Below are 16,919 nucleotides of genomic sequence, written 5' to 3'. Positions count from 1 at the left end.
ACTTTCCAACAATCATTAGCTCTGCAGACAAGCACAACGTCCAGCTTCATTCAATAGGTTCTCATTAATAATGATCGGGTCACAATGGCCAGTGCCTGTTGTAATTGATGATGCCATCAGTTCAGATTAGCAGGTCTATTAATTTAGATCGACCATCATCGACTTATGTTGTTAACAGATAGCTGCAGCTGTTTTGGGTAATGTGGTCATTGCTAGGCTTGCCGCGGTAGACTGTGTTGACGGTGATACCGTTGTTAAGCTGCAACACCGGTTATGCCACTTGCCCACCGCGGCACCAACCCCCACCGTCGGTGAGACAGACAAGACGATGGCGGATGATTTAGTTTCAAAACGAAATGCTAAAGCACCTGTTTGGCAATATTTTGGATTTTAAAAAACCTGTTGACTTTTGCCGTTTATCTAAGGTGATTTTGGAAGTTTTTTTTTAAACATTCGTTTCTTATTTAATTGGTTCCACAGTGTTTGCTGATTTTTACTTTATTTAAACTTTGTGTAATTTATTTATTTTATTTGACATCAATGTGTATGCCGTGCCTCCAAACTTTCTTATTCGTTTTGCTAATAAACGTTCTACGTTTCTTATTTATTTGGTTATATATTATACGTTTACTTATTTCCAGTTTTGTATGCCTATTTAAACTTTATGTAAGTTATGTTATTTTATAACAAATTAGGCATAGCCTGCCCTGTAGCATGGTGTATTTTTATTTGTTTTGTTAATAAAAGTTCTATGTTTTATATATAGGCTAAAGCGAGTTTGACGTTGTATTTTGTTGTTGCATTCAAGCAATTGATGCCGAATTGCCGCTAATTCGAAAGTGAAAGTAAAATGCGCATGGTGCTTTTAACCTATTTAAAAGCGAAGGAAAGCGAGGGAAAATTCAAACAAACTAAAAACTAACAATTGCTTTACGCCCAATTGCCGCTATTTGAAAGAGCTTGTAAAAGCGGTGTGCGCATTTTACTTTCAATTTAAAAGCAGAGGAAAAGAGGGAACGCCCTGCCCCCGCGGTGATACCGGTATTACCGGTGTTGTCACACATCGATTAACCAGTGGGAAAATTTCCTCACCGTCACAACCCTAGTCATTGCTCATACTCAAGTTTGGAGATTTGAACAAACATGAAGTATTAGTAAACAATTAGTTTACTGTAGTAATGCTAATAGAGATTTTCTTGCTTGATGATATGTGTGAGCTTATGCATCGTGTATAGCTGTGAAAGTGTTTGTCTGTTTGATTTGACAGGTATGCAGTCATTGCCTTCGGTTGTGCCAGCTGTCCAAAGATTACCTGTGGTCGTGAGGGCTGTGGGACTGAGTTCTGTTACCACTGTAAACAGCTGTGGCACCCAAATCAGACCTGTGACGCCGCCCGACAGCAGAGAGCTCAGAGTCTCCGGCTGAGACCCTTCAGATCATCATCACTCAGCTACAGCCAGGAGAGCGGCGCTGCTGGTGAGCCCACCAAACACACATACACAAACCTTCAAATCCAGTGGATCTGTCAACTAGAAGTGTTCTCACACTAGGGCTTTTGGTGCAGACTTGACATCAGAGTCTGGTTCATTTTATTTTTGTGATATCTGTTATGTCAGCTGTGGGCCTAACTAAAGGCTACGATATGATTCAAGTGAATTTTTTGTTTGCTTATGTTTTATAATGTATAAATAGCTGAGACATATTGGTGCTATTTGTTAGTAAAAAAGTATCCCATAATTACAAACAATTGTGAGACATTCTAAATGTTCATGCAGTGCATTTTTGTGTTTACAATGGGACTATTGCTGCACAATAGCTTACACGCAGCGCAAGCCTCATGCTGTTTGTGAAATTACGTCTCACAGAAACTTTGTAAGTTATTTAATAAAGAAATATGAAAAACTAGTAGTCCCTACAACTAATATAAGTAAGAAGTACTCAAACTTATTGAAGACAAGTGAACAGTTGGAACCAAAAAACAAAACAAATGACAAGCGATAGAACGAATAAATGGTGCTTTAAAGTTTTTCAGGTAAGTCTGTCTAACAGTATTTAGGTTAGAAATACTACAGAAAATTGGATAAAGTAATCAAATGTAACATGCATACAAACATACACTGATTTTTATTAGAGCTACTCAAATTATTTGTTCATGACGAGCAAGTAATTTTTGCCTTTTTCTTTGGTTGTTTGTTCCTAAATCAAATGCTCTCTAATCAAATGACACATTGTGGTTTGTACCAAATCTTCAAACCTAGTATGAAAACGTCCTAAATGTTGTAAATGTCAACAAGCAGTGGTTTTAACTGCTGTGTCTGTGTCTCTCTAAGCCGATGACATAAAGCCGTGTCCCCGCTGTGCGGCCTACATCATCAAGATGAATGATGGGAGCTGTAATCACATGACCTGCGCTGTGTGTGGCTGTGAGTTCTGCTGGCTGTGTATGAAGGAGATCTCTGACCTGCACTACTTAAGGTCAGTGTCCTGAACCCCACTGCAGTGTTCACAATGTAGGGCCAAATGACATAATTCAGATATCAGAGTTTAACGGAATTATTGACACTACGTGAGAACTGATGAAAGTTAAAGTCGTCAGAATTATTTGTTATTGTGCTAAGGTTACATTTCTGTGTTTTATTTCTCTATTCCTGACACAGTCCTTCAGGATGCACGTTCTGGGGTAAGAAACCTTGGAGCAGGAAGAAGAAAATCCTGTGGCAGTTGGGCACACTTGTGGGCGCTCCGGTTGGCATTGCACTGATTGCTGGCATTGCCGTACCTGCAATGATCATTGGGATTCCTGTGTATGTGGGCAGAAAGGTGGGTGGCTAATACAAACACTCAGGCTTTGAATGTTGAGAATCAAGGGTGAGGTTTTCATTTGTTTGTTTTCTACCCAATCTTTTGAACTGATTGCATGGTATGAAATTGGATTCATTTTTCAGACAGTCATATTTGGTAAATCTACACCGGGTCCATAGCCCAAGAGATTTTCTTTAACAACTGAGAATAGCTGTCATTGTAGAAATGTATACATTGAAGCATTTTTTTGGTCCGAAACATGGCTTTCCATTTAGTATTTAAAATGCAGAACTAATTTCAGTAGGTGTGTTATCACATACATGTCATGAATAACAAAAAAATAGGACTGCACAATATTGGGAAAAAATATTTTTGCAATATGAAAAGATAAAGTAATTTTCACCAGATGACTAGCTCTATTTGGAATGAATTATTAATTCTAGAATCTTTGGGTGATTCTATAGGACAGTGTATCTGCATAGAAAATAAAATTTAAATAGCTGAAAAATGAGTTTTTACTCTGAAGACTTTCAAACCATCCTTTTCAATAACCATAACCATATCAGTAAGGTTTTTTATATATATATATATTTTTTTTAATCTTTCCACTTAAGTTTTCATAGGCCTCATTTCCACGGTATGTGACCCTTTCAAAAGGGTTCCCTTAATAAAATTCAGATTTTGTCATAAAACATTTTTTAAGTCATAATAATAATTCTATTATATATTATACTGTAAAATAACAACCGTAATTAAAACGGTAATAAAAATCTTATAGTAAACCTGTAAAGTTACAATACTAATATTTTAAATCTTGCTTTCTTGTTACAGTGTTCACACCAAGCCATGTTATAATTATATATTTTATTTTGATATATTGTGCAGCTTAAAATCTGATCTTACCATTCAAACTGAAACTCATTTTCATCTAGTTTTAATAATGAAGTTTTACTAATTTGAATACTATGAATATTTAGTCATATGAATTATATTGCATGTCGTCTTACGTTATGCCTGCGTGTACAAAGCCCGCATATATTTTAATAATGTTCATGGATGCTAATGATCCTGATAATAGTGCATAATCTTAGTCATCATGTGCAGGTATAGGAGTGCCCATCATGTTGGCGTACGTCTACGGTGTGGTGCCCATCTCTCTGTGCCGCAGCGGTGGTTGCGGCGTGTCTGCGGGGAATGGTAAAGGCGTGCGCATCGAGTTTGATGACGAGAACGACATGAACGTGGGCACCGGAGCCGCTGTGACTGGTGAGTGATCCTCACTGAATGCAAACACGCGCCTATTCACAGCACCTTTATAATGCTCAATGGCACCCAAACAGTGTTTAAAAGCGTTCAGAATCTGTCCTTCTCAGTCTCTTTCTTCTAATTTACAGTCTCTGTCTTGGCTGTCTCTCCCCCAAGAGTTGTCCATTACATTTCACACTTTCTCTCCTCCTCGCTCATGTTTAATGCAAACGTGTGAAGTGTGTTCTAGTTTAAAGCGGAGTGTGCTAAAAAGTGTTAGAGTTACTGCTTCCCCCACAGACATGCATTGAAAGAAGAGACTTTTGAGTTTATCCTTTTCCAGGCACAACTCCTGAAACTCGAGGTTCAAGTAGCTTTGTTTCTCAAACACCAAATAATTCCCGTGAAGCTCGTGTAACTCTGGTAACGAGTAGCTTTTGTCCTGATGTACAGTGTGAGCTAGAGGCAAAAGGTTTAGAAACATGTTTGTGCTATATGTAAGAAATCCGGTTTCTCAAATTCTGCCTTTTCCTAAATTAACGTGTTTTCTGTTGTCGTTTTTCTGGATTCTGTTTTAATGGTTTAAATTTGAATAATTAAAAAGGATTTTGAAACTTCAAAAATGCTGATAATCAAAAAGATGCATAAACCTTTAACAGTCTTGTAAAATGTAATCAAATGGAATTTTGACAAACAAAATGATGAGACTTACGTTTAAATTAAAACATGGGTGAAAAATTGTGATATTGTGGCTCTGAGAGCAGCTCTGGAGATGAAGTTCATGTTCACGTCCTCATACAGTGAGACAGAGTAGATGTTGAAAACACAGTGAGCGTCACGCATGCTTGATTCTGAGTAGAAGATGAAACGGCCATTCATTTACACAGAAACTTGTTGACTTTATATTTAAAGTCTTTGTGCACTTTAATATTTGCACACACTAATCCATACTGTAACTTCATTAACTGTACAGCTGTACTTTTGATTGATTTAAATTGGCATTCTGCCTTATACAGTAAATTCCATTTTTATGACCGCAATTGTCTGCATTTTTTGCCTCACGGAAGTCATAGGGCTCTAATCAGGCTTGTAGTGCAAATCTCAAGTACTGGAACTGTACTACGGATTGTTTATATATTTTACATTTTTTCCAGAATGCTTCACATTTTTATGAACTGCTGTAATGACCCCTTTCTATCCATTCTCTTCTATCAGACACCACTTCGGTAGCAGAGACCAGGCATAACCCCAGCATCGGCGAGGGCAGTGTGGGGGGTCTGACGGGCAGCCTGAGTGCCAGCGGGAGCCACATGGAGCGTATTGGAGCAATGAGAGACAACCTGAGCGAGAACGCCAGCACTATGGCCCTCGCCGGGGCCAGCATCACTGGCAGCTTGTCAGGAAGTGCCATGGTCAACTGCTTTAACAGGTCAGTGACACAGTGTCTACATGGTATGTGCGCATTCGTTGGCCAAAAATGGTCTTTAAGGGACATGTATTTTGAAATCTAAGTGTTATGTACAATGTGGGCATACTCTAAAGTTCAAAATGCAAAACACCACCACAATCCAAAAAGACTAATGAACATTTAAATTTGAACAAACGGCTGTTAATATGTCTTCAGACTGACAGGAACATTCGCACGCTGTCCAGGCCAGTGTTTCTGGAGCCCCCAACACTGCACATGTCGAGCTTCTCTCATACATCCATTTCAGGTCTTGTACTCTACTAATGAGCTGAAGACCTGAATCAGGTGTGTTTGATTAAGGAGACATGCAAAAAGTAAAAGGAACAGGGCTGAGAAACACTGGTCATCACAACGGTTTTAATGTCTTTTCCATTGCACTGCAAGAAAACTAGGCAGCCAATAAGATTCATGCTTCTGGTCTCATGCCCAGAACCTCTGCTGTTATATAAAACCACGATTGGTGGCACTCATGAACACAGTATATAGCCAGGCAACAGTGAATAGCAGAGGAAGATGGAAGATCCTTCACATGGACAGACCGTCACACACATTTTAATACAGTTTATGCACACAAGAAGATCTAACAGCTGGATTTGCAGAAGTTTGTGAGATTTGTCACATTTTCCCGCAGTTTCACAGACAAGACTTAAGCCTAGTCCCAGACTAAAATACATGTCTGGGCTGTTTACACTGAAAGAAACGTGCACTGACATAAATATGTAAATGTCATTGATTTGTCTCAAGATGCACACCAGTGAGGTTTTTTTCTAAGGTACGTTTATAAAAGCCACATAAATGTCGTAATTGAACTATGGCTTAATCTAAGCCCTGTCTGTGAAACCAGGCCTAAATGTTTATTAGATATTCAAAGACTTGTGTAAAATACGCATTTGTTAAATGCTGACAGTATATGAATAAAGGGTCACACTTTAGTTTGGGTTTAGTTTAGATATTAACTCTGACTTTGCCTCGAATTTGCTGCTTATTAATAGTAAGGTAGTTGTTAAGTTTAGTATTGGGGTTGATTTAAGGGATCTAAAATATGGTCATGCAGAATAAGGCATTAATATGTGCTTTATAAGTACTAATAAATAGCCAATATGCTAGTAATATGCATGCTAATAAGCAACTAGCTAATAGTGAGAATTGGTCGTTAAAATAAAGTGTTACTGAATAAATGATTACAGTTATTAGGTAGCTTCTAACATGGCCAAACAGGAAAACATCCTGGCTGGTTATTAAATAAATTTCGGCCATGGCGATTATATTGGTCAACCACTAGTTATTTGATAAACACCCCAGTGAATACAAAAATCTCAACAGCTGTTTGAAAACATGTAAATGCTGTTTGACTTCCATTGCCGTCTGCCGTTTTCACACATTGGTCTGAACGGAGACAAATTGCATGTGAAAACATTTGGATCAGTTAACAGGCTTTAAATGTGCTGTTTGTGTCTCTCAGGTTGGAGGTTCAAGCTGATGTTCAAAAGGAGCGTTGCAGTCTGAGCGGGGAGTCTGGCACCGTCAGTCTGGGGACAATCAGTGACAACGCTAGTACCAAAGCAATGGCTGGATCCATTCTCAACGCCTACCTGCCTCTGGACAGGTCTGTTCATTAGGGTTGGGTACCGTTCACATTTGAACCGGTACGGTACCGGTATCGGTACCTGATTTTTGGTGCCGGTACCCAACGGTACCTTTTTTCGGTACTTTACTCTGTGTAATTACAAAAACATTTATTTCAGTCAAAAAATAAGTCTCAATTTCAACATTTTGAACAATAGGGCCCTACAAACTTTCTTTCTTTTTTCTTTTTCCCCCAGAAATTATTTTTAATTGTTCTGAAAATCAAATGAAGGCATTAAACATTTATTTGAAATCAAATGAAAATTAAACCCTTTTATTTTTTGGCAAACAAACTGAGGTTTACTGTTGAAATTAATACATGGAAGAAAAATTGTGTGAATATTCCTTTAAAACATTTTTAATAGGCTAATAATTGTAGCATAGTAATTTTTCTACAATTAAGTGATTAATCTAGTTGTAATATTTATTTTTATCATTTAATAGTTTTATTTAAATTTGATAGAAAATGGAATATTTAAAGATGTACATTATACTTTACAAAAGTAATACAAGAGTAATATATTTCTGTTACACTTTAAACCATACTTTTATTTTGACAGGTTGCCATGAAGTGTCTGTGAGTGTACAGTATGATGATGCTAGTTTTCTCAAATGAAACGGTAAAATTCTCGGGAAGTGACTCTCACAGCAGCTCTGGAGATTAAGTTTTTGTTTTCATGCCGTCATATAGTGAGACACAGAGGCCGGAAATCACCGCGAGCGTCACGCGTGCTTCAGTATTTGTGTAGTAAACAAAACCGCGTTTCCGGCATTCATACATACAGAGGCAAGCGGAACATGCAGGACTCATATTTAAAACGTCTTTTTGCATTTTAATATTCACAGACACTAGTTCATATCGCAATTCGAATTAAGTGGCAGTGGCTACTTCTGATTTATTCGTCCAAAATTGATGAATTCCGTGGCATTCCGCGCTATAGAGTATATTACGTTTTTATGAATGGACTTCGCGATCCCGTCCACGTTTTCACAGAAACCATATGGCCCTAGAAATGTAACCACACTTCAGATCATTTCGGCTTGCCCTGTGTGTTGTTTGAACGAGTTGCAGGGGTGACGTCACGTCACAGGGTCTCTCTTTCTCTCTCTGTAGCGTATGCGCCCACATGCGTTCTCAGGTACCGAAATTTAGCACTGATTGATTTAACGTGAATCAGTACTCTGTAGTACCGACACAATTCAGTCGGTACCCAACCCTAGTATTCATACACCCAAAACAATGTGAGGTGGCTCAGTGATGGAGGTTGTGGAAGTCGAGCTGTCATTAATAGCTGACTTTGTTTTGCAGCAGGGATGGGAACAGTATGGAGGTGCAGGTGGATGTGGAGTCCAAGCGAGGGAAGCTCAGGCACCACAGTGGCAGCAGCAGTATGGACGACGGCAGCAGCGGAGGACACGGGGCCGGCGTTTGCCCCGCCGGCTGTCCCCACGAGGGCAAATGTGTTACCTCTCACTGGGCCAAGGAGCCGTCCTCCACCACCTCCTCTTCCTCTGGCAAGAAGAGCAAAGGCAAGCTGCGCAAAAAGAGTGGCGGAACCAAGATCAACGAGACACGTGAAGACATGGACGCCCAGCTGCTAGAGCGCCGCAGCACCAACTCCAGCGAGTTAGACTCGCCCTCTCTGAGCGGCAGCCTGCCGTCTGTGGCCGACTCACACTCCAGCCACTTCTCAGAGTTCAGCTGCTCCGACCTGGATGCCTGCAGACCGCCCTGCTACGAGTCTCACGTCCGACATCCCAACACAGGCGGGGCGGTCAGCCCTCTTCCAGAGGTCGAGAACGACCGGCTGGAGAACTGTCCCGCGTCTGGGACCCTCCCACAAGCTGCGGTCGCCCCTCTGACCCCGGACGGGCCGGCAGAGTGCCCGCTATGCTACATTGCAGAGGAGAATGTGAGTTTAATATGTGCGGGCCAGAGCTCGCCTAAAGAACGCAATAACCTTCCTCAGCCGACTAGTCCTGTGCGTAACGCCTGCATTCAAACAGAGATATAAACAGATGGGTTGAGTTGACCCACATGCTAGCTTTCACAGCTAACCTCAACACCAACTTTATTACCAAGGATTGCACACTGAATTGAAGATTTTAAAGCTTGTTTCATGGAGGTTTAACGTCTTGGTCGGTCGATTATTCGAATGTTAGAGAAGGAACGCCACTATTTACACTGGTCAAGGGCAGGATGCGCCTTCAGAAAGCTCGCCGTGACCAAAGGCTACCGTTTGACCGACAGTCGGTCAGTGCAGTACAGTTAGACCGAAGCTCGGATAAGATTCAGAAAGGCAACAGATGAATGTAAGGCGGGAAGTGATGCACAGATACTGATGGTGATGTAGCTGTCAATCACACATGCCTCAGTGTTCAGGGTCGCTGCGATCAAGAGCCTGAGGAACGAGTGCGTTGATGAAACGTGTCCAGCTCATTTTCAGCCCAAAATTAGAAGGAAAGAAGAGAAATATCATTCCTTGCAGAGTGGAAATGAAGCCTCTGTTTAGGACTAGATTTGTGACAAATTCGTGTAAATTAAAGGGATGGTTCACCCAAAAATGAACATTCTGTCATAATTTTTACCCTCATGCCGTTTGAAACCTGAACATAAAAGAGGATATTTTGAAGAATGCTGGTAACCAAACAGTTTTGGTTCCCATTGACTTTCATCATATTGTCAAAAAATACAATAGAAGTCAGTGGGAACCAAAACTGTTTGGTTACCAGCATTCTTCAAAATATCTTCTATGAGCTCGTATAGGTTTGGAATAACATGAGGGTGAGTAAATGACTGAATTTTCATTTTTGGGCGAATTATCCCTTTAAGCACATTTTCCCCCTCTTTCTCTTTATTGTAATATATCAAAGTTTTTTTCCCCCTTTGTAATTCCTTATTAGATTCTTAATACTATAAAACAGTATTTTATTTCTGTATTACTATAAATAAATCTGGCAGTGCAACAAATGCTACTGTGGTTTAAATGTAAATCATTTTTGCGTTACAAAAATAAGTGGATCTCTCCCCCCCCTCCACCCCATTACAGTTATGGGAATTAGAAGGGAAAATGTGCTTAATTTTCATGAAAATGTCTCAAATCTTATTGTTTCTAAAAAATAGTCTTTTTTACTTGTGATTTTGGGCTGAAATATGAGGTGTTTTTGACTGATTCCACGTGACTGACCCGTGTATTCAGACACCTTCACTACACATATACACACATATACTCTCAGTTAGCCAGCATATAGCTTTAGATGAGGAATCTGCAAGTATTCAAAGGCAACGAGGAAGTCTGGAGGGATCCGATGCCCTTATCGAGATGTTCATACAAGATGAGCCCGTGAGGGACCAGGCCGTAGTAGATTTCCCTTTCACAGCAGTGATTCTTGTACATTGTTGTGCTTTTCATTTCTCTCATTTAGCGTTATGACCAATGTCATTTTTGGGAAAACTAGATGTGTTCAAGGCCTGTGTGGGTACTGCTTCAGTGAAGAGCCACGTGTCGCGCCCCCTGCTGGTTGCACGGGGACCTTGACCAAACCCGTCTATGGGAGGAAGCGAGTCTGGCATGGTGGTAATCACATTCAGGTTGTTTCAACCAATTAAGTGATTTTTTCTTTCTTTCCGTTTATGTATCTGTATCGACTCATGGTGCCTTTTGGATCATAGAAAAATGTTAGTTTTTCCGGTTTGTGTCTTATGAATTCAAATGTATTGGATGAGGCTGCATTGAATGTTAGCGAGGCGGCGTAGCATCCCTGTGCTAAACGGTCAGGGACTACGCATCCGACCGCCTACCAAAGACAGCACTCAGGCTCAGTGACGACGACTCCCACACACTTCAACACTCAGTTCACAGACGCCTCCACGGACTCGTGTGATTGCACTGCTCATCTCTGTTGGTCTTTCTCGCTGCCGTTCTGGTGCTGCTCCGTAATCTTTCGGGACTGATCCAATGCCACAAGCTGCTTTGTTTTTTGTTTGGTTCCTTCTATTTCTTTAGTGCTTTTTTTCCCCTTATGTTTTGAGCCTGCCCATATCTGTATGAATATTACATCAGAGGCTAGGGCCGATTGATTTCTAACTTGTTCAAAACAGCTTGATACTTGTATATTTGCGTTATAATATGCGTGTAAATGCATATCTAAATGAAAATAAAAACATGAATACAGATATGTGGTCTCTGTGTGTTTGTAGTCAGTTGGAAAAAAATATTTCACAGAGTAATTTATAAAGCCATTTATTTAGCTGATGCAAATTTATTTCTCTGAAACATTCTTTAGCTGACATCCCAAAGAAAAACTACATCTAATGTCAGTGTACATTCATACCTTGTGAGATCTTATGTTTTATCTATGCATATTGAGACAACGGTTGGGCTGAAGGCTGGAAGATGTCAAAAAAACAAAACAATTACACTACATGGGCTACATGTATGCATATATTACACAGTACAATGGAACGGCTATTAAAAATATATTAAATCCTGAGAAATTAGATATTTAAATGTAGCAAATTAAATTGTCCTATACAGATTTGTCTGAGAGTGTTAAATCACTCCATATGTGAGCCACAGCTTCTTTTAAAAGGCACATTCTCTCTTATACACACAACAACCGTCCCATCATAAGCCGAGAATCCTGTTTGTTACACGCTTCCCAGCCGTGCCATGCTCACACGTGCCTACTGAAGCCAGTTACAGAGTATGAACCGTTTGCATGCTTTGCATTGTCAGCATTGCATCAGACAATATTCCTTGAAGGTGAGATGAGTGTTTGCTGGAAGGGAAACTTTAGTTGCGGCGCATGACAGTCTAAAGAAGAATGGACCCTCGTAGCAGGACTGTGGGACCCGTGAGCTGGAATTCTCAGGCTCGCTTTATCCACTGTGTCTGGCTTTAATGAAGGAGGGTCTGTTCTTCCTGTAGCTCTCTGTTCATTTCCTCATTTATTGCCTCGATGTCACCCTGCAGAGAGGAAACATTGTCAGCATCATGTATGTCATATTGAAGCCAGTTGTTACCAGGCAGTGCTAGATTTGGGTATTGAGTATTTTGAACCTTGAGTGAAAAAAAGGTCAAAATTGGAACATGTAAAAAAGAATCTGTCTAAAAAGTCATAGACATAAACTTGAATTTGAGATTAAAAAAAATAAATTTAGAATTGGGGGACATAACCTGAGAATTCTGAGGAAAAAAGTCAGAATTTGTAAGAAATAAATTCATAATTCTGAGGGAGAAGTCAGAATATAATATAATGCTACTTTCATGGCATTTTCACTTTAAAAGTCTTTTTTTCCTCCAGGATTTTTGGCTAATTTTTTCACGTCATCTTCAAGAATGAAAAGTGAATATTTAAAGTGAAAACTTTATAGCTATAGTTAACGTCTTTGCTGTAAATGGGCCTAAAGGCTAAATAAGATACACATATTTTGCAGAAAATATGAGTGCTGCTGTCTTCCTGTGCAAAACTCCCCACCATGACGATAGACTGTTGCGGGTGGTTGCCAATACGTTGCCCATGTGTTCTGAGCAGTTTGTGTCTATGCTAAATCTATTTTGATCTCCGGTTATGAATCACAAACCTCTTCCAGTGTGAGTCTAAGGGACTTTTTATGTTGTGCGAAACATCAAAATTCAAGAAGATTTAAAAAAGGCTGCTCTGATGGATGTATCATTCATATCTGTTGCATAAACATGTGGTCATGGGCCAAAGTTTAGTACTTAAGGATCAGGGATTTGGTCATTTATGAGCAATAGTAATAATGACCCTTGCCTCAGTAAACCCCACTAATCAGCTAAATCTAAGATTAAAGTTCACTGAGGTACGAAGGCTGATTATAGTGGCTGTTAGATCATTTGTGTTTTTTTTAGGTGTTTTAAGATTGCTATTACATGCTTTCTGGAATATTTGATTATGAATAAAACGGCTCTGGTCACAGTCTGTTCATTTGTGGTGCAGATTTTTCAGTGACTCTTTCGGCAGGTCTCATCCATAGACTGTAAAAAAAGATGGACGAAGCGTCTCTTATTTCTTCCACTATAGAAAAGTGAAGCCAAAGCATCTCAGTATGGCTGCTGCCATCTTGAGTAAATTACGTCATGTGGAGCCCAAGTCTGCGCAGTAGAGATTCGTTTGGAGCCCGAGTCTGCGCAGTAGAGATTCGTTTGGAGCCCGAGTCTGCGCAGTAGAGATTCGTTTGGAGCCCGAGTCTGCGCAGTAGAGATTCGTTTGGAGCCCGAGTCTGCGCAGTAGAGATTCGTTTGGAGCCCGAGTCTGCGCAGTAGAGATTCGTTTGGAGCCCGAGTCTGCGCAGTAGAGATTCGTTTGGAGCCCGAGTCTGCGCAGTAGAGATTCGTTTGGAGCCCGAGTCTGCGCAGTAGAGATTCGTTTGGAGCCCGAGTCTGCGCAGTAGAGATTCGTTTGGAGCCCGAGTCTGCGCAGTAGAGATTCGTTTGGAGCCCGAGTCTGCGCAGTAGAGATTCGTTTGGAGCCCGAGTCTGCGCAGTAGAGATTCGTTTGGAGGCCGAGTCTGCGCAGTAGAGATTTGTTTGGAGGCCGAGTCTTTGCAGTAGAGATTCGTTTGGAGGCCGAGTCTTTGCAGTAGAGATTCGTTTGGAGCCAGAGTCTGCGGAGTAAAGATATAGAGATTCGTTTGGAGCCCGAGTCTGAGCAGTAGAGATTCGTTTGGAGCCAGAGTCTGCGCAGTAGAGATTCGTTTGGAGCCAGAGTCTGCGGAGTAAAGATATAGAGATTCGTTTGGAGCCCGAGTCTGAGCAGTAGAGATTTGTTTGGAGCCCGAGTCTGAGCAGTAGAGACTCGTTTGGAGCCCGAGTCTGAGCAGTAGAGATTTGTTTGGAGCCCGAGTCTGAGCAGTAGAGACTCGTTTGGAGCCCGAGTCTGAGCAGTAGAGACTCGTTTGGAGCCCGAGTGTGCGCAGTAGAGATGTAGAGATTCATTTGGAGCCAGTCTGTGCAGTAGAGATTCATTTGGAGCCCGAGTCTGAGCAGTAGAGATTCGTTTGGAGCCAGAGTCTGCGCAGTAGTGTCGTGAGGTGGAGCCGTAGTATCAAACTCCCGCCCAAACTCCCGCAGACCCAATCAACCATAGCGGCATGCCCCGTTTGTATAGCATCAAATTACTAGCTAAAATCAAACTTATAAATAAAACGAACAATTTAACATATATCAGCGTAACAACTACCTTAAAGGACCAAAACCATCTTTCGGAAAATTGTATTGGAAGCGCAATTAATTTTTTTATTTTGACTCAAGTCCCATTCGTTTACATGGAGAGGGCGGGGTTTATGACCTGTACCACAGCCAGCCACCAGGGGGCGATCAAAGAGCCCGCAGCTTCACTTTTCAAGAAGTGTGAGGCACACCTGGTCTCATCCTTACACCAGTAGGTGGCAGCGAGTCAGTGAATCATTCATTCAGCCGATTCATTCAGAACACTGATTCATTTAGTAACACCACTGCTGTGTGTTGCTTGGAGACGAACCGCGGATTTGTTGGCGAAACAGCAATGTAAGAGGCAATATTGTATGTAATGTAACATGTAAATTACTCAGTATTAACTTTGTGTTTATTGAACTGTTGTGCAACAGTGATATTGATTAAACAAATATGTAGGCAAAACTAAAATGTTGCACCGTAGCAATGACGAGCAACAGCGGCTTCTATTTTGTGATGGTTTCTATTTCTATTTCTGTGACATCGCGGCTGACAGCTCATTGATTATCTCAGAAACGTTTTTTTTTTTGTACAATACTAACATTTAATTTGAGTTTGTATATAATTTTGTATGACTTTGAAGGTACGGTAGGTAATTTCAGAGAGGCTAGCAATAGCAAGCTAGCTTTGAAACAGTGTTGCCAAGTCCGCGGTTTTTAACACTGTTGCCGCGGGTTGTTTTTCATGTCCGTGGGTTGAAGCGACCCCAAAAACATCATATTTAGCCCCTGGAATGTGAATTTTACCAGGGGAATCTTAACGCGTGAATTTCACCCCCCGGAACACGATTGGGCTAGTTTTGTGTAGCAATTGGGTGAGATTTGTTGTGAAAACCTAGCAACCCTGCTTTGAAAGCATAAGATCCCACCCTCCCTGCAAATCACTCTCCAAAGCCACGCCTCCTCCAGAACACATGCCCGCGCACAGACAGAGCAGAGGCTAAGCAGCAACACGATGAGAGACGGCGTTGGTGGAGGATTGAATGCAACGCTGTCAGATTATCTCATGTCTCATTCACCGGTGAGAAAACATTACAGTACAAAGCACATTATATTACAATAATAATGCCTTCCAATCTCGCTCGGTCTGCAATAGGTTGTTTGGAATCACGTGATTCTGATGACTTGCGAAATTCAGATGGAGGGCAGGAAGTGAAAAGCAGAATGGATGAGACGGAGGAAAGTCCATACTGTACTGGTTTAGACACTATTACAAGAGAAAGGTGTAAACTGAATATCACAACATATTGGACGTGATCCTTATGTTATGAAGAGGAGGGATTTTTCAACTAAATTGAAATACTAGCCTGCCATCGAGGCGGTGGATATAGGCTAAGCAACTAACCCTGCTTGCAAACAAGCTATTTCTAAAGTGAATCCCGCCTTTATATGAGAGATGCGGGATATATGCAGTGTTGGGGAGTAACTAGTTAAATGTAACAGAATTACGTAATTTAATTACAAAATAAATGTAACTGTAATCAGTTACAGTTACTGAGAAAAAATGTGTAATTAAATTAGTTACTTATGAAAATGTTAAAGATTACAAAGGGAGTTACATCTGAATATTTTCACCCACACACCCACATACAGATTTAACTGATTTCTTTCCCAAATTGCATTGACTGCTCTAAAATATGAGACAGGAGTTTAGGACACAGAACAGGACACATTTATACGATAACGGTTTTATTTCTTATTTGGGTTTATGTATATGCTTTTTTTTTTTTTTACTGTTAGATGCCTGTGTTTCCTGTCATAGCTATGCAAAGATTTGATTTCAAAAACAGTATCATAGCTATTCTATTTCTTGTTATGGTTTTAAATCTCTATTTAACCTCAGAACTATCTCGAAGTAAAAACAGGTGTATTTGTGGTGGATGTGCTTTAAAAATCAATTATAATCTTAATTCAAGTGATGAAGGATTAAGAACATTTGAAAACATTTGCCAGAAATTTAGAAAAGTAATCAAGTAATCATTTACTTTAATAAAGTAATTGAAAAAGTTACACTACTTATTACATTTTAAATAGGGTAGCTTGTAATCTGTAACCTACTACATTTCCAAAGTAACCTTCCCAGCACTGGATATGCAGTCATGGCCAAAAATATCGGCACCCTTGGTAAATATGATCAAAGAAGGCTATGAAAATTAATCTGCATTGTTAATCCTTTTGATCTTTTATTTATTAAAAAAATTCACAAAAATCTAACCTTTCATTGGATAATAAGAATTTAAAATGGGGGGAAATATTATGAATTCTCAAATACACGTTGGACACAATTATTGGCACCCCTAGAAATTCTTATGAGTAAAATATCTCTGAAGTATATTCCCATTCATATTCACAATTTTGAGCACTCCAGGGGGATTATGAACATGACATTATCCAGCCATGGCTTCCTGTTTCACAGAAATATAAATAGGAGAGAAAACAAAGCCCAAATTCCCTTAATCATCCATCACAATGAGAAACCCCAAAGAATATATTTCTGATGTGCAGCAAAAGATAATTGAGCTTCACAAATTAGTGAAGTGG

The 16,919-nt window shown here is 40.2% G+C and overlaps 2 protein-coding genes across 2 annotated transcripts in view; one reads left to right on the top strand and one right to left on the bottom strand.

Moving 5' to 3' along the window:
• The window catches only part of LOC107550070 (E3 ubiquitin-protein ligase RNF19A), a 38,566-nt gene extending 28,804 nt beyond the window's left edge, over positions 1–9,762 (top strand). The window contains exons 3-9 of the mRNA XM_016231297.1: positions 1,268–1,476; positions 2,331–2,475; positions 2,658–2,820; positions 3,894–4,068; positions 5,263–5,476; positions 6,978–7,121; positions 8,454–9,762. Of these exons, the coding sequence (XP_016086783.1) occupies positions 1,268–1,476; positions 2,331–2,475; positions 2,658–2,820; positions 3,894–4,068; positions 5,263–5,476; positions 6,978–7,121; positions 8,454–9,156 (1,753 nt within the window). The 3' untranslated portion in view covers positions 9,157–9,762. The remainder of the gene's footprint in view (positions 1–1,267; positions 1,477–2,330; positions 2,476–2,657; positions 2,821–3,893; positions 4,069–5,262; positions 5,477–6,977; positions 7,122–8,453) is intronic.
• Positions 9,763–11,376: 1,614 nt separating this feature from the next.
• spag1a (sperm associated antigen 1a) overlaps positions 11,377–16,919 on the bottom strand; it is an 18,128-nt gene continuing 12,585 nt past the window's right edge. Inside the window, exon 8 of the mRNA XM_016231319.1 lies at positions 11,377–12,111. Coding sequence (XP_016086805.1) covers positions 12,107–12,111 — 5 coding nt within the window. The 3' untranslated portion in view covers positions 11,377–12,106. The remainder of the gene's footprint in view (positions 12,112–16,919) is intronic.

Source organism: Sinocyclocheilus grahami, unplaced genomic scaffold (assembly GCF_001515645.1).
Source record: "Sinocyclocheilus grahami isolate Dianchi unplaced genomic scaffold, SAMN03320097.WGS_v1.1 scaffold387.1, whole genome shotgun sequence".
NCBI classification, from domain to species: domain Eukaryota; kingdom Metazoa; phylum Chordata; class Actinopteri; order Cypriniformes; family Cyprinidae; genus Sinocyclocheilus; species Sinocyclocheilus grahami.
This window is presented reverse-complemented; position numbering and strand designations above follow the sequence as displayed.